General features: G+C 47.6%; 1 protein-coding gene across 4 annotated transcripts in view; it reads right to left on the bottom strand.

The window, feature by feature from the left end:
- Tecpr2 (tectonin beta-propeller repeat containing 2) overlaps window positions 1-17,678 on the bottom strand; it is a 91,204-nt gene that overhangs the window by 17,493 nt on the left and 56,033 nt on the right. For 3 of the 4 annotated variants that reach the window (XM_032908473.1, XM_032908475.1, XM_032908474.1), the window contains 7 exons: window positions 15,010-15,193; window positions 13,103-13,276; window positions 11,563-11,743; window positions 10,016-10,157; window positions 6,647-6,887; window positions 5,110-5,199; window positions 3,107-3,690 (listed from right to left, as the gene is read on the bottom strand). In XM_032908473.1, the coding sequence (XP_032764364.1) occupies window positions 3,431-3,690; window positions 5,110-5,199; window positions 6,647-6,887; window positions 10,016-10,157; window positions 11,563-11,743; window positions 13,103-13,276; window positions 15,010-15,193 (1,272 nt within the window). In that variant the 3' untranslated portion in view covers window positions 3,107-3,430. Of the gene's footprint in view, window positions 1-3,106; window positions 3,691-5,109; window positions 5,200-6,646; window positions 6,888-10,015; window positions 10,158-11,562; window positions 11,744-13,102; window positions 13,277-15,009; window positions 15,194-17,678 lie in introns of those variants that run through there. The other variant, XM_032908476.1, reaches the window with a different exon arrangement.

The raw sequence follows: 17,678 nt of genomic DNA, 5'->3' as shown, positions 1-17,678 counted from the left end.
CGTGAGATTAATAGCACAACCTGTCCTCAACCTTCTGCAACCTTGCTTCCTCAGCTGGGATTACAGGAGTGTACCACCCTACCCTATCGTAGAATCCTTTTTAGTGTGAGGTATAGAACAATTTAGCGTTTGCTGGTTGTTTCCTGTATTATAAAATTCTTCTCCACATAAACTATTGCATGATATAATCTTGTTTGATATAATCATTATACCTAAGGCACAAACTGACAATGATATGTCTTCATTACATGCTGTGACTAGATGAATTAAACTACTGCATTAGTTTGCTAAATGGCCTAGTGTCTGACACTCATATTTATGAATAATGGGAAATGAAATATGAGCATCTTAAATATTTGCTAAATCATGCCCATTTTCCTCCAAAAGCAAGGATTGTAACAGACCACTGTAAAATTCCATATTCTATCTCTTTAGCTGGGTTCAACAGTCATTTAATAAATGTGTAAATTTCATCCTTTTTCTGGTTGCTATAGTTGTTTTGACAACTGTGTAGTCTAGGCTGGCCTTGAACTGGTGATCCGAGGGCCTCAGCTTCCTGAACTACAGGTGCAGCCTCTATTTTGGCAATCAGAGCAGCATCTGGCTTGATAAAGGTAAAAAGGGGAGGGATGAGATGGCTGTAGGCTGACAACACTCAGCTAAGCTCAAAGTCAGAAATCACTTTTGTGTGGTGGTACATGTGCCATGGTCCCTGTGTAGACTCCAAGGGATAGTTAGCAGGACACGGTCTCCTCCTCCTACCGTGTGGGTCCCAGGGGTCAAACTCAGGTCACTGGGTTTGGTGTCCAGAACCTTTCTTTACCTTCTGAGTTATTTTGAGTTATTTTGCTGGCATATATATATATATATATGTGTGTGTGTGTGTGTGTGTGTGTGTGTGTGTATGAAAAAAATGTGTGTGTGTGTGTGTGTGTGTGTGTGTATTATTTGTGGCTGGAGATGGCTTAGTGATTAAAAGCAACTGGCTGCTCTTCCAGAAGTTCAATTTCCAGTACCCATAACCATTTGTTAACTCTTGTTGGGCACCATGCATGCATGTGGTACACAGACATACATACAGGCAAAATATCCATACAAATAAAAATAATCATCTTTATAAAGAAATAAAATCCCAATCTCTCTCCTCTCCCCTCCCTCGCCTCTAATCCTGTTTTGAGATGTGTATGCTGGATTAATGGCACAGGCCACTATACCCAGCTAAAGTTAGCTCTCCTGATCCACCTGCTTTCCTCACTGGATACAGACCAGACCTGGAGAGAATGCAGTGAAGGAATGTTTAGTGTTCCTGGCTGCAGTTCAGTGTCCTGGATGGTACAAGTGGAGACTTCTGGCACAGCAAAGGCCAATCTCCTTTCCACTGAGCCCTGCCTAATCCCTGGCTCCAACACCAGGCCTACTGCTGGACTGAAGGTATTGTTTGGTTTGCTGAGAACACTGGTGCCAAGAGCCTATTATCTTACCATCAGTCACATAAAGCAACCAATGAAAGCACAGAAAGGAGACAGATGTAAGAGAGGCAGGGCTTCAGCACACAATATGCTGGTGAAAGTCAAGTGGTCCAGGCGCATACCCCACTGGTCCAAAGTGCCAGTGCTATAACCAAAGGTCTGGGGATCTTCCACAACAGGATCAGAGACATTTGCTGGGGTCATTGGGATGGGGTGACAGCTGATGGGGTGACCATATGGAGGGACAATCTGGGGAAAATGTCTTCCCTCCCAGCTGAATGAGCATAGACTTCTCTAGTTTTCAAGGTTTGGTATAAGAACAAACATTAGTTCTGGCTTTTCTCAGAGATACCAGCAGCCTTCCTCTATGGTCTGTGGAGACCGCCGGAGAAAGGCTCAGGGCCAGTGAGTCTCTGGACACCAGGCAGCAGGCTCACCTGGCATGCATGTCACATCAGGCCACATGCAGCTGCAGCCTTGTCGGCTGACACACGCCCTCCGAGAGCTGGGTGACCAGTGGGTCTGAAAGATGGTGGGCGGCCCAAGGTGTAAAGAATCACACTCCGGGCTGGAGAGATGGCTCAGTGGTTAAGAGCACTGACTGCTCTTCTAGAGGTCCCGAGTTCAAATCCCAGCAACCACATGGTGGCTCACAACCATCTGTAAAGAGATCCGATGCCCTCTTCTGGTGTGTCTGAAGACAGCTATGGTGTACTTATATATAATAAACAAATAAATCTTTAAAAAAAAAAAAAAAAAAAAAAAAAAGAATCACACTCCTCTGCAGTCCCTAGCTGTGGCACACAGCATTCCACACAGACTGGCTATGTTCAGGGCCCTCTCTCTTCTAGCAGCTTGCAGAAACCCCATTGCCAAGAGGCTGGCTTGGCCAGGCCCACCAGAGCAAAGCATGCTTTACAGGGGTGGTGGTGTGTACAGGCCAATGTAGGAGGCGGTTCTTCCTGCTCTCTTCCCCCACCCTTCCCTCATGTGGTTAAGTTATGATACCTTAAACACTTATTTAAGTCCACAAAACACCGGTTGCCCGTGAACAACAGTATCACTGAAGCTCAAGCCCCTCTGAGCCCTGGAGCGAGCTCCTGCTACTGTCTCTGCCTCCTCTAGCAGATAAACCACACTTTGAGTTGCTGAGTCAACTGAGAATAGAACACTCTGAGCCCATTTAAATGTTTCCACGTCACCACGAGCTTCGTCCACTCTCTTGGGATGGGCCACAGAAAGCGGCTAACAGCACACAGTACCTCTTTAAGCAGGTGAAAGAGAAGCCACAGATCACAATTACGTGTGCAGCAGCCCACAGTGGGTGCGTGTGCAGCAGCCCACAGTGGGTGCGTGTGCAGCAGCCCACAGTGGGTGCGTGTGCAGCAGCCCACAGTGGGTGCGTGTGCAGCAGCCCACAGTGGGTGCGTGTGCAGCAGACCACAGTGGGTGCGTGTGCAGCAGCCCACAGTGGGTGCGTGTGCAGCAGCCCACAGTGGGTGCGTGTGCAGCAGCCCACAGTGGGTGCGGGTGCAGCAGCCCACAGTGGGTGCGGGTGCAGCAGCCCACAGTGGGTGTGTGTGCAGCAGCCCACAGTGGGTGTGTGTGCAGCAGCCCACAGTGGGTGCTGTTCCAGATGGCAAGTCACAACTCAGCACACGCTAATTCAGTCACAGGGCACAGCCGCCACTTCAAATTTAAAGGTCAGAGAGAGAGGACCCTGCAGCTGTTCTAGAGCTGTCATTTTAAGGAGATCTTGGTGGCACCTTCTGGCCACCATATAGCTCCTTTGGTTCTGAACAGTGTAAAGTGCACCCAGTGAGAGAGGTGAAGCCCCCTACAAAATTAAGAGGCTCATTTATTCTGGGGAAGTGGCCAATTGAGTTAAGTCCAGCAACTGACAAACATCACCTACGAACCCACCTTCCCCACACACAGAGTGAATGTGAGGGCAAGGGACTTCAGTCAGTTACACTCTGCACCATACCTAGCTGGGAAAGGTCCAGTTTCGTCCAGTGCATGCCTGTTGGGCAGCTCTTGGAAAGTGTCCTGATGAACACCTGTCCCAGGCTGTCCAAGGCCCACAGTGCATCCTGGCAGGCTGCGTAAGTCCTCATCTCTGCATCGGGGGGCAGCTGCACCGTGGAGGGGCGGCACTGTGCACTCTGGGCACTGAGGACACACAGGTCCTTGCTGCTCTGGCATAGCCATAAGGAGCTTCCTGCAGAAAAGGTTCACATCTGTCACCAAACACTGTCTCACCCAGCCGCCCGCCCTAAGAGCCCTGCACTGCCTTTATCTTCAGGCAGAGCCCTGACCCCTGGCCACAGATGGCCTGGTCACCCGCCATTACCTTCCAGTAGGCGTGTTACACCTCTTGTTAGAAGGAAACACTATCATCAGACATTAAGAAGACCAAGCCTGAGACATTTCTAGAACTGGAAAGAAAGCAGGCCTATGAAATACCACTGTAAAAGAAGTCTCCTCGCCCCTGGCAGCCGGCAGTGGCATGGATCATGGACCTCTACATGCTTTCTGGCCACAGCGCAGATCACGGACATCAACATGTCCTCTGGTGTCAGCAGTCTCCATTTTTATATAGACTATTCGGGCTCTCCACTCTTCCAATCCCCAGGATGGAGACATGTCCCTGTTCTCCTGCTGAGGGGTGGGCAGCAGGTGGCTGAAGGAGGAGTAACTCCTTGTCCTCTGACCCTGGCCTCAAAGTTATGCTTGCAGCCCTCTGCTGTTCTACAACTCTCAGAGTTAACCGTGTCCGCTCAGAATGCCAGACATCCTTGGGAATTAAAACCCGGCCATACTGTGTACTATAAAGTATTAGCTAAAACTTGTGGTCATATGTTTTAGAATACTGTTATTTTTATTTGAATTAAGTAATTAGTTAAACTAATTGGTTTGTTGAGGCTGGGTTTCTTTTCTTTTCTTTTTTTTTTTCCTTTTCTTTTTTTCAGAGCTGGGGACTGATCCCAGGGCCTTGTGCTTGCTAGGCAAGCGCTCTACCACTGAGCCAAATCCCCAACCCTGAGGCTGGGTTTCTTTTGTAACAGCCCTGGCTGTCCTGGAACTCACTCTGTAAACCAGGCTGGCCTCGAACTCACAGAGATCCTCAGTGTTGGGGTTAAAAGTGTGACCACCATACCCAGCTATTTTTATTTTTTAGTGTTTTTAAAAGACTTATTTATTTTATGTGTATGAATGTTTTCTCTGCATGTGTACCTGACTATGTGTGTGCTTGGTACCCATGTCATGGAAGGCAGAAGGTATTACATGGATCTCTCAGAACTGCAATTTCAGACAGTTGTGAGTTGCCGTGTGAGTACTAGGAATCAAACTCAGGTGCACTGGAAGAAATGGGAAGAAAGTCAGGAAGTCATCTGCTGCCAGCCCTGACCACTCTGCATGGTGACCGCCTTTCAAAGGACACTGCCTCACACTCAGCTCTGCCACCCTCTCCTAAGCGCCTACTCAGCGCTGCTGGCCCACACCGCCATATCCCCTTTCGGGGTCTGTGAGGCTGCACCTCTACGCCCACAGGGCCACAGTCAGATGAAGTCTGAACTTTTCATCCACTGACTAAACTTGTGCACCAGGTTTCTCAGCTGGGTTAAGGCTGACTCACCATCCTGGGTGGGAGCAGGGGAAGCCAACACAAAGGCCCATTTTGTGGCAGAAGCTGTTCCCCGGGGAACCACGTTGTTCCAGTAAGTTCCTGGAGAGAATGAATATAAAAGTGGGTTAAGAAAAGAAAAAAAAACAAAACAAACAAAAAGCGCTAACACTTCAGTTTTGGTTTTAGATGTAGTTGTCCTTCAAAGCTCTTACAATGATTTCTAGTGTCCTTAAACAAAGTGGCATGAGCTACTTATTTCCCTAAGCATCATCAAGGAGAGCCGTGCCTTGCTCATTCAAACCCAAAGAGGCTCCACAGGGGACAAAGCTAGAGGAAATTCCTCAAGGCAGCGTCATCCGGAAGTGAACACCCAGCTCATCTATGGATACAGCCAGCATGTTGCATGTTCAACAGTAGATGCTGCAGGTGTGGTAGAACTTTAAAAAAGGATTCCCTTACTTGTACATGTGTGTGAGTGTACACACATGTGCTTTTGTAGGAGTGTGTTCCTAAGCATGCTCACCAAGTCCAGAGGAGGGTCCTGAGTGTCCTCCTCTGTCCCTTTCCACATAGGACTTTGAGACAGGTCTCTTCCTGATCCTGGGGATTGCATTCTCTTAGTTAGCTTAGAAGCCAACAGGCCCCGAAGATCCTCCTGCCTCTGCCCACCTATGCTAGTCACAGGCATGCATAGGGTATCTGGCCTGTTATGTGAGTCCTGGAACCTGAACTCCTACCCTCACCTTCTTAGCTGCTGAGCCATCTCTACCCAACCACATACCCCCTTTAAACAGCATTCTTTGTGTGAGTTATGTCCACAAGTGTGTCATGGCATGTGTGTGGAGATCAGAGAACATCTTTTTCAGAGTTACGCTTTCTCTTTTCCTCTTGTTCTGCCGGTGGACTGTATATGTGAGCGTCGGTCCAATTCTGTCACTGCCCCCCCACTTCTTCACAGGCATGCTCTCGCAAGCCTCCACTGTGTCTGGCTTTTTGTTGTTTGTTTGCTTGTTTGTTTTGAGACAGGATTTCTTTACATAAGCCCTGGCTGTCCTGGAACTTACTAATGTAGACCAGGCTGGCCTTGAACTCAGCTTTGCCTACCTTTGCCTCCTGAGTGCTGGAATAAAGGCATGTGCCACCATGCTATCTGGATTCTCACGTGAGTTCTAGGGATTGACTGAGGCTGCAGGTTTGTGTGGCATGTGCTTTTACTTGCAGAGCCATTTTCCTGCCCATCCCCGAAAGGATTGTGAAACTGAGCTAGCCCTCCATATGTCTTTATTATGGCATACTAGGTTTCCATAAGAAAGTGATGGCACGCTGTTCAGACTCCAAGTTTTAGGAATGACAGGATAAAAAAGAAAATAGGAAGGAGAGAGATCTCTGTCACAGGCCAATCTCCCACTGGCACTGTATTATCCCAAGAGAAGGCCTTACAGCCATTCATTAAATGTTCTGTGAGTCCCTAAGTTAGATCCCCACCATCATGAAAAATAAGATAAACAAAGTAAAAATAATGTGAGAACTAGAGTAATTGACTCACCTATGAGACTTCCTTTAGCAACATGGAATTCATTCTTCCCTGAGGAGATCCACACACCACTCTTGTTAACCCCTAGTAGGCTGGGCTGGCACTGAAGCTGCTGAGACCAAAATGCCATGCGCAGTTTATCTGCAACCTTTTCCACAGGGGCTTGCGCGGCTGTCGCTACTGAGTGTGTGGCATGCATGATGGTCTGGAACAAGCTGCACTGGTCAAACACCACATAGTCCGTGATGCTCACCTGCAGGAAGGGAACCGGCTGAGCCCTGCTGTCGGCGCAGGCCCTGAAGCCCACCTGCCTCCAAAGGCAGCACCACATACAAGTACCGGGTGGCAGCAAGAGCACCGAGTGCCTGAGCCACATACACAGCTCTGTCAGGCCTGGCGTTAATAAGCAGCTCTTTATGCCCTTGGGCGGGCTCATGGGAGAAGAAAATGCTCTCATCTTATTTTACTCTCACACCACACAGCTCTGTTTTACCTATGTAGTATTTTGTGATCAAACAGCACCTACCTCACTTAAGAAACCTTTTATTCTAGTGAGAATGATAAAGGATAATTTTAGTGTTAGACTCAGGTGTTTCCAATGACAACAATGTTTCATACTTAGAACCATAATACAAGCATTAAGAAAGGTCTATCCAGTGTGTGACGCTAACTTAAGCTATGAGCACGACTATTACAACTTGTATCAGATATCAGCCTAAGCAAGGAGACCCCAAGAGTCTGGAAGCCATCAGATGTGCGACTCCCCTCCACAACATTCCTGAAAAGGGTCTGTACAGACACCGCTAGAGACATCTATCTCCCAGAGGGAAGCTTCGCCATTGCTGGGCAGCCAATGCTGACAGAGTTCTTTTAAACAATATCTATTAATGTTTATATTCTGGTGTGAGTGTTTTGCTTGCATGTATGTATGTACAACAGTGCTTACAGAGGCCAGAAGCGGGTATCAGAACACCTACAACTGGAGTGACAGAAGTTGTCAGTTGCCAGTTGGGAGCTGAACTGGGTCCTCTGCAAGAGCCGCCAGTGCTCTTAACCTCTGAGCCACCGCTCCGGCCCTGTGCCAAAGCAAAGCAGGTAGAAGCCTGGCTCAGCAGAACGCTCTGCAGTGTTTTAAAATTATATTCCATTTATTTCCATTTATGTATTATGTATGTGTGTGGGCATGCAAGCTCCAGCACGCACGCAGAGGGACAGCTTCTGGGAGCCACCTCTCTCCTCTGCCATGTGTCTAGGGCTCAGACTTGCGCTCAGGCTTAGCAGGCTCTCACATACTGAGCAATCTCGCCATCCTCTTTAGGATTTTTGCCTGTTAGATTTATCACAGATATTGGCACAAACGCCCTATTCCTAGGATCTGTTCCAGGCCACACAGTGAAATAAGTGAAAGTATTACAGGGAACTTAAATTTATATGAAAAAGACAAACAAGAAAGAAATTGCAAGTTAGTAATCACACACCCATGCTGCCTTTTGTATGAAGGAGCACAGCCCCACTATGGAGCCTGTGGCCAAGTCAGCCTGCTGAGCTCTGTGTCCGCCTGGCTGTGGCACTCCCTGGGTGCTGAGAAATGAGCTCCACTGAGAGATTCCAGCGCATATGCTGTGCAACTCAGGATCAGCACTGCTCACTGCAGACCTGGCAGTCACCATGCCAAAGCCACAGGCTAAGTCTGTGATACCCAAGAGTGACAGACATATGAGCAGGTCTCCAACTGAAAGGGAAAGGAAAGACCTAGTAGCCAAATATAATTGCTTCTAGACCCACAAAGAAAGTACAGAATGGAGCTGGAGAGATGGCTCAGTGGTTAAGAGCACTGGTTGCTCCTCCAGAGAACCTGGGCTCAATTCCCAGCACCCACATGGCGGCTCATACCTGTCTGTAATCCAGTTCCAGGGCTTCTGACAGCCTCACAGACACCCATGCAGACAAACAGTGATAAACATTAAGAAGAAGGAGGAGGAGGGGGAGGAGGGGGAGGAGGAGGAAGAAGAGGAGAAAGAGGAGGAGAGCACAGAACTGTTTCTCTCTGCCTCTGTGCTTCTGTCTGTTAAAGCTGTATGCATTATGAAAAAGTGACAGAGTTTCCTTTGTGCTGACTTTGAGGTCTGGGGGTGCAGCACCCAGCACCTCAGCAGGCAAACGCAACAGAACAAGGGCTCAGAGGATGAAGTGCTGAGCACACAGTGAGGACTGGAGTCAGGGTCCCCAGCATCCGTATAAGGCAGGCAGAGTGGTTTGCCTGTAAACGCAGAGCCTGAAGAGCAAAGACTGGACCCCTGGTCCAAGCTGGCTGGCTAAGACTAGCCAGGTCTGAGACCCTTCAGAGGGTAACATGGACAGCAATCAAGTAGGATCCCCAACATCGACTCTGACTGCTACATGAATAGACACATACACAACCACACCCTCACATATACATATGCACACACATGCTCGTTATACATACACAAAAATCCCACCAGAATCTAGCACACACAGGTGTGTATATGCTTATGTGCTGTTTACATGTGTGTGTTCAGATATGACAGTTATTTTTGAATCATATAAACCTCAATATTAGAATATAAATTTTATATACATATATACATGTATGTATGTATGTGTGTTTGTGTGTGTGTGTGTGTGAGAGAGAGAGAGAGAGAGAGAGAGAGAGAGAGAGAGAGAGAGAGATGTTCGTTTTCATGAGAAAGACTAAGGAGAGCAGCATGTTCAAGACAAGTCTCACGAGGCAGACCTGAGGGGAGGACTCGCACGCACATCTGTCAGAACCACCTTGGGTACAATGTGTGTGTATGGGACAGCTAAAAGCTTAGCTCTGAATGGTACCAAGACAGGAAAGTGGATGCTCCCTGCAAAATCCACTCAAGGTTGGGCTGGGACCACCCCTACTCCTCACAGTCCTCTCTTCTCCAGCAGCATGTGGGGAAATGCTCAGTTCTTTGTTGAGATATCATTTACTCAAAGCCCTTTCAAGCAAGTAGAGATAGAAGAGTTTTAATTGCCGGTTGGGTTTCCAAACCTATTGTTTGGTCTCTTTTCTTAGCCTGTTTGTTCAGAATTAAACATCATTATTACCCGCGTCTTCAAATGGATGTCACTGGGTTTGTTTAGCCTATAATGGTGAATGCCTAAGTAACATTTAAATAAATACATTCCAGCCTGTATTAAAGTAAAGAAACCTTTTACGAGTCATTTCCTACGAGGGAAAGTTTTGGGTGTATTTTTAATATACCCCACTACAAAAAGAGTCTCATCTATCAAATGGTAAAAGTAGACACTACTGTTTAATCCAATCTCTTAAGGAAAAGAGAGAAGGCAGAAAAGGTGGGTCTGTAAGTCCAAGAGAGTCCTATCAGTTACCTGCCACCAGTGATCATCATCTCCTTGGGGCTTCTTGGGAATCACGCCAGTTCTGAACCATAGCTTCCCATGAATGTCCAAGGCCCACAATGTATGCTGATCTCCGAGAGTTATGCAGACAGGCTCCAGAGCTTGCCTTTCACTGGTGGTGAGAGAACACAGAATTAGCCCAACCTAGAAAGCACAGCATGCAGATGGCTGCCTCACTGAGAGCCTCTGAACAGGCTAAACAGGAGTGGGTTACTGAGTGACAAGGGAGGAGCTGAGCCTAAGATACACTGTGTGCAACACTCACTGTCCAGACATGGCTGCTTTGGAAAGACACACTCAGAGACACACTCACACGCAAGTGAGCAGGCCCTCAGGCCAAGAGCATTTCCTTCCCCACGCACCAGGCTGTGGCGTGTGCTGCCACTGGCAGAGTATCATCTCTGATGAGTCTGCGGTTCATTCCCTCCTCTGAGGGTACCGTTGGCAGCCTTGGGACTCGGGTGAGGCTGGCCTTGGCATGCTGCCTACTCAGCCACCGAAAGCAGGCAATGGACAGCTCCCCACTGCTTTGTGCTCTCATCTTGCTTATTATTCTCACGCCAGTGACACCCAACTGCCTGAGGCCTGGCTCTCCACTAAGTTGAAGGAATTGAGTTCTGCTTATCTTGTACACCTAGGCTCCAGAGAGTGCTGGAGATTTACTGGCTGAACCTAAAGCAACATCGTTCCGCTCTGGTATACATAAGCACGTCTTTCTTTCTCTCCAGATGGCTGTGTATCCCTGGCTATCCTAGAACTTGCTCTGTAGAAGAGGCTGTTCTTGATTTCAGAAATTAGTCTGCTTCTGCTTCCCAAGTGTTGAAACTAAAGGTGTGTACCACCACTACCTATCCCAAATCTTCTATGTTAAAAAGTAGAATATACAGTTCTGAACAAATTTCAACTGACTAGAATAAAAATACCAATAAGCGTTTGTATCTAACCATGGCAATCTCGCAACAGAAACGTGACAGCAGGTGGCTCTGCATGGAGAATATGTAACCTAGTGACTCTCTGTTCTAGGACACAGTTTAATGGATTTTCTCACTCACACACACACACAGAAGAGGGCATCAGATCTCATTATAGATAGTTATGTAGTTGCTGGGAATTGAACTCAGGACCTCTGGAAGAGCAGCCAGTGCTCTTAACCTCTAAGCCATCTCTCCAGCCCACACACACTTTTTCGGAGACTTTTCCAAGGCTGAGGATGACTCTGGACTGAGGCAGTTACTGGTTGCCTCTGTCTCTAAGTGATGAGAGTGCAGCATGTGTCACTCAGCCGAGTTTATGTACTACCGAGGATGGGACTCAGGGCCTTGGCATGCTAGGCAAATACTCCAGCAGCTGAGCTCAACCCCAACACAAACATTAATGTGCCCGCCCCTTTGGCAGTCTGCCAGCAGAGGAGCAGAGACAGTCTGTTGAGGCCACGAGACTTGTAGTTGTTGGTTTTGTTGGCAAAGGCTCACCTAGGTGGCTGGTCAGGAATAAATGTGACAGTGCTGGGCCCATACCTGACAATGTCACACTTCCATTGTTCCCCTTCTGGGCAGAAGCTGCTCACGCCCTCCCGGTACAGGAGGGCCCTCTGCTCCGTCAGTGCCCACACCACACTGTTCCGGGCTGTGATCTGGGACAGTGGGTAGGGACAGTCAACCTTCACGGCTCGGGCGCAGGGCCGATCCACGCTGAGACCTGTAGTGAGAGGGAGGAGCCCCATAGACTCAGTAGCCGCGTGTCACACTCTACTTGGATCTGTGGTTTTCTTTTTTGGTACTTTTGCTATCTGTGGTCTTTTATAACAGATACCTTTTGAAGTACAACTGTTCAGGTAAAACCCCAGATTTATCATACTGCAAGGCTTGTGCAGAGTCAGAGCTGCAGGGAGCTTCCCTCACCTTCCCTTTTGGCCTGTCAGTAATGTGTCATGTATCTAAATGACATCAAAGGCAACTACTGAGGGAGCAGGCTGGACAGATAACATGTAAATCCCATGTTCTGTAGCTTTGGCCAGCAAATAGGTCCTAGTAGTATAATCACCAGGTTATAAGGTACCAGCGGAGTTTGCAACTACGAGGACTCACCTACAGGACTTCTTTCTGCAAGTTGGTCCCAACCACAGATTCTAATTAAGTAGGACAGGAAGGGGCAGGGTGATATGAAAACTGCTCTGGTGACTGCCGTGACACCATGGTTAGGAGGTCACCTGCTCCTTCCTTACATGTAGGTCCAAAGTATCCCCTTTCCTGCCATGACTAAAATCAAATGCCTGGGAAGCTGGATGTGCATGTGTGGATCAGAATAGCCTATTGCCACTGAAACACACAAGAGCTGAGCATGATGAAGGCTAGAGCCCCACGCATGTCCATGAAGTTGGCAGTGCTGATGACCAGGTGACCTCCACACTGAGACAGAACCAGGTGGAAAACCACTCCTGGCTGATAGCTCACTCCAAAGATAAAGCCATGTTCTCAGAATCAGTATTAATGACTAGATCAATCTTCATGTAAATCCAATATGGCCTCTTGACAGAGCAAACAGAGCCCCTGCTCCCAAGGCCAATTCCCCCCGACAGTACACAGTCGCTCCTCCAAACCCCCGCTGACAGTTAACACACACTGACTCATTACAGTGTATTTTTAATAAACGAGTCCCATTGTGCCAGGTCTAGCAGCTAAAGGTTTCCCTAAGGGCAGTTTTCTAGGACAAGTCAATCTGCCATTTACAGCAAATTAGTTCTTGTTGTTTTTCTCCCAATCCACATGTAAATACGTGTACAGGTGCTGGGCTTTGACCTAGCTGAGAAAAGGGAGATGTCTGTCAAGTCATGGCTGTCCTTCTGTGCCTGGATACACAGGGTATGCAAAGGGCACAGGCAGCAGCAGCAGCATCAGGCTCCGCCCACACAGCACCCTGCCCTACACTCAATCATCTATTCATTCCTGTCCAGACCAGTCTGTGTCAGGGGACTTGCTCTTCCTTAACTTGGTTTTCTGTCTCTGCATCCTATGCAGAATGTGACTAGCTGCAGATTCAGCAAGTGACAAGGACTACCTGTCTGAAGGTACAGATCTCCATTGGTCCTGATGATCCAGGCTGTGTCATCACTCAGGGTCACAAACACAGCCTGGGGCAGAGCCTCGTACCAGTGTCGCTTCCCCTTGATGGTGACTTTGCCACAAGCAAAAGCACGGTTAGATTTCTGTTCAATCTTCCAGAGAAGAGCCCCTAGAAGAAAAAAATTCTACTCACTGCTCAGCAAACATGAGATCCACCTACACAAATGCTCCATTCTCGGCCCTGCAAGGGATAGCTTTCTAAAATACATCTTGTTGCTTCTAACTCAGGAATAACCCACCATGCCAGAGTTTAAACCCACCAGCTGTATGCTGTTGGACAACACATGAAATGTGTCCAACTCACTTCTCTCAACTGAAAAGTGGGTTATTTCCACCGTCTGGAACTGATCTAAAGGCTAGATGTAAGAAGAAATCCACTACATAGCACGGATTGGGCAAGAGGCCGTCACTCATGTCAGGGGAGAGAAGTGACATTTCATTAGGTACGTGCCCACTGATGCATGAGGCACAATTAGTGCCAAACACTAACCTTGGACTCAAAGGGAAGGGCCTTTTCTGGATCACTTATGTGTATCTGAGTTGGGTCGGCATGCTTTCATTCAAAAGAATTCTGAGGAATAGATAAATGAAGTGAGAAGGGTGGGCAGCAGGCCAGAGGCACTGCGGGCGGAGGCTATGGCATTAGGCCAGGTGAGGAATACCAAGGAATGAATGAGCTGAGCTACCACAGCCACGGAGCGGTCATGCACACAGCTTTCTCCCCTGCCCTGCAACACCACAGGGCCTGAGGCATCATCCAAAGATGTGTGGGTCTCAGCTGAGAAAAAACGATCTCACAGAGACAGACAGCTCCAAACACAGCAACCAAAGAATGGTTGGGAAAATAAAAATAATTACTACAATCAACAGAGAATCAACACTTCTAAATGGCTAGGAGGATAAGCCTAAAAGTATGTGACAGAAACAGGAAAAAAAATGAAGACATACAATTACATGAGGCCAGCTAATGGAGTGGGCTATTATCTCTCCCAGTCTCCAGGGGAAAAATAAGTGCCAAGTAGACAGTGAACGAAAAGAGCAAACAACCAATAAACTTGAATACTTTAACAAGAATGCCCTTTCTTTTGCCTCCCTCCATGCTAAACACATATCCAGCATTAGGAAAATGCAAATGAAGCATGGTGGGTTTATGCCTGTAATTCCAGCTCTTGGGAGGCTGAGGCAGGAGGACCCAGTTTGAGGCCAGCCAGAACTCCACAGTGAATTCAAGGTCAGCCTACGCTGTTTAGCCGGCCATGTCTAAAAACAAAACAACAGAAATAAAACCACTAACAAGTGGATAAGTCTCTACAGATAAGAGAGTTATCTCAGCCTAGCAGAACTGTATTGAAAAAAGTCTCCGGGGCTCACGAAAATGCTAAACAATGCACAGGAGTGTGAGGACCTTCGGTACTGCAGTCAGGGAAAGTGTTTGTTCCTGGAGCACATCCAGCACATGTCCACGGGTCTGTCTCCACTACCTCAGCTGCTTGACAGCAACACTGACAAACAGAAATACATGTCATTTCTATGAGGATATAATGTTCCAACATGAGGAGAAAAAACCCCTCAAAACTCAAATTATTTGTATAGCTTACAAAAATATGTTCCTTGTGTTATTACTGCATTAATAAAGTAATAATAAAAACAAAAACAAAAAAATCAAGCAAGAATGCTGAACACCCATGGCCCTAACGGTATCAAAGGAAGCATTCATGGTCTTTACAGTATCCAGCTAAGCTGGCAGGAAGGCTGATCTGTTGACACTTTGCTGTTGCCAGAGAGTGCCCTGGGAGCTGGGAGCTGTGTTGGGGGTTGGGAAGTGGGAGCTGGGAGGCGAACCTGAAGGAGAGACTGCCATCTGCTGGACAGCATCTTCAAACCTCTGCCAGCGCAGCCCCGCACCAGGCAGGGCACTGCAGAACAGGCCACCTTTGTAGTCCAGGCACCAGATAAACTTTTCCGAGACCGCCAAGCTGAGGATGCCATAGCCAGGACCTGAGTAGCCCATCCAGCTCTCTGCAAACTAACAAGGACAGAGGCCAGTGAGTTCTGTGGCAGGGGACACTGCTGCCTTCATCACACTGTTACCAACAAGACAAGCGGGCAAGATCTGAAAATCAAAGGATCATTGCGAAGCCTTGCCTACCCCTGCTCTCCTTGGATCCAGTCCCAGAAACATTGTGGAATAGGAGCTGTGGTCCTTGTGCAAGATCCTGTAGCATCCCTGGATAACTTTCTCACGGCATAGTACCCTTCCTAAGTAACGCTCGAAGGTGTATCCAACCATTGTCAAAACAAGACATCGTCACCTCACAAGCCCATACTCAAGAGCCATACAACTGAGTTACACCCCTCCCACAGAAAAAGTTTGCAAAAGAAACCATAACATTTAAAGTAAGTTTATGATTTTACATTGAGCTATGATTATAGCTATATCCTGGTGCATATGCCCTGCACAGGATACAGGTCAAGTATGCTGGTAGAGCATGACATATCAAAGGAGACCTGGCTTTATTCTATGCAGACCTTACTTTATATAAGGAGGTGTACTCATCAACATACATGTGTAAATCAACTTTCTGTACACTTATGACAGATACACTCTAGGAACAGCATTGCCACCGTCTGCATTAGTTTTTCAATCCCTGTTTGAACCTTTGGACTCCTGGCCTGCTGTATGGGGACAGCTGGGGGAGTGCTGATGAAATACTGTCTGAATTTTGCATACTAAAGCTTTGTTGCTATTTTTGTCATTTGTATTACATGTATTTAATGTAACCATGTGCATGTACACACACATACATAGCACATGTGTGACAGTCAGAAGACAACTGTAAAATCCACCATATGGGTCCCAGAGATGACACTGAGGTCTCCTTGGGTTTGGCGTCAACCCAAACCCACTGACCTGTCATGCTGGCCCCACAGGATTTGTTTAAACGTCAAAGTTAAATAAAAGTTTCCTTTAGACATACGTGTACAGATAGCTAATATGGAAGCTAGTGTTATGAAAGAGAAAGGTTTCTACCTTTTCTCCACCTGGCTTTGTTCACCACAGCAAACTTTTCTCTTAGCCTTGCCTTCAAAAACCAACCAACCAGCCAACATTTCTCAGCTTTTCTGCTATTTGGAGCAAGACCAAGTACAGCAAAGCTTGGTAGACAACTTCAGAGCTCCAGGATCCTTTTCCATGGGTGAGGGCTTTCTTAAGCCAAAGTCCTAAGGTAACCAACAGATGTGATCTGCCAGATAGATCTCTGTCAGATGATTATACTGCTGAGGCTTCCCATAGCTCTGCATGCGGCCCAACACCCTTGTCCAAGCCCCATTCAACTGAAAGTCTGAGCATGCACCTGGCTTCCCCGACACGTGGAGTCACAGCTGGCTGCCACTTGCACTGAGCTCCCAGCATGAACACACATTGTCAGTTAAGAGCACTTAGGAAGCAATGCACCGAAAAGGTGAATGAAGAATGCTGAACAAGCTGCCCAAGTTCTGGCCCATTCATTCTGAGATAGAACAGGAAGAATGGGGGAGAATGCTGGGCCGATCTGATCTTTACTTGTAGAGTGACCCGAGGCACACACTACTTTACTCTGCTGGAGCTCGGCTTCCTCCTCCATCTAACGGGGGCAACTGCACTTGTGTCCTAGTTTGTTTGTTTAAAGATTTATTTATTTAATTTATGATTACACGGTCACTGTCCTCAGACACATCAGAAGAGGACATTGGATCCCATTGCAGATGGTTGTGAGCCACCATGTGGTTGCTGGGAACTGAACTCAGGTCAGGAAGGAACTCTGGAAGAGCAGTCAGTGCTCTCAACTGCTGAGTCATGTGTCCAGCCCCTAGCTTGTTTCTAAAGAAGTGACTTCAGTGTGTGAAGTGCTCAGCAGTTCCCAGAACTGCACACAGTGCAAGCTGGTAAGCCTCGCATGCTCTCGGCACTGCCGGTGCAGTGGTGGGCTTCACATCGGCTACTAGGGAATATGCTGGTACATGGCTAGCTCTATTTGCTAAGGCTTACATGCCAAAGAAAATAAATACTTAAACATCAATTTTAGGGCTGGGCAGGGTGGCATGAGACTTTAATGCCAGCACTTAGAAGGCAGAAGCAGGTGGAACTCTGAGTCCAAGGCCAGTCTGGTCTACAGAATGAGTTACAGACCCTGTTTTTAAAAGTAATTTTAAATATAAAACTCCCAAGAACAATAAATTGCACTAGCTTTGAGGCCTCACAGCAGACTGGGGGCTTCACTCTGCAGTGTGCCCTGGGCACTACGAGGATACTGCAGAGACAGCATCTCTGGAAAGGCCCTTATTCAGGCCGATGCTCTTAGGAGTTAACAGACTGTGGGGAAGGCAGGAACTACCCACCTCCTCTGTGCTCAGAGCAAACAGTCCTCTGCACAGTGGCCTTCCAATGACCTCAGGCTACCTCAAGTGCCCACAATGGAGCTGAGCGGGATCAGAAGTAATATAGTTCAAATGGTTCAGAGTCCCTGAAT

The sequence above is a fragment of the Rattus rattus genome, chromosome 7 (genome assembly GCF_011064425.1).
Source record: "Rattus rattus isolate New Zealand chromosome 7, Rrattus_CSIRO_v1, whole genome shotgun sequence".
Taxonomy (NCBI): Eukaryota; Metazoa; Chordata; class Mammalia; order Rodentia; family Muridae; genus Rattus; species Rattus rattus.
Note: the sequence above shows the minus strand (reverse complement) of the source record. Positions and strands in the feature narration are given on the sequence as shown.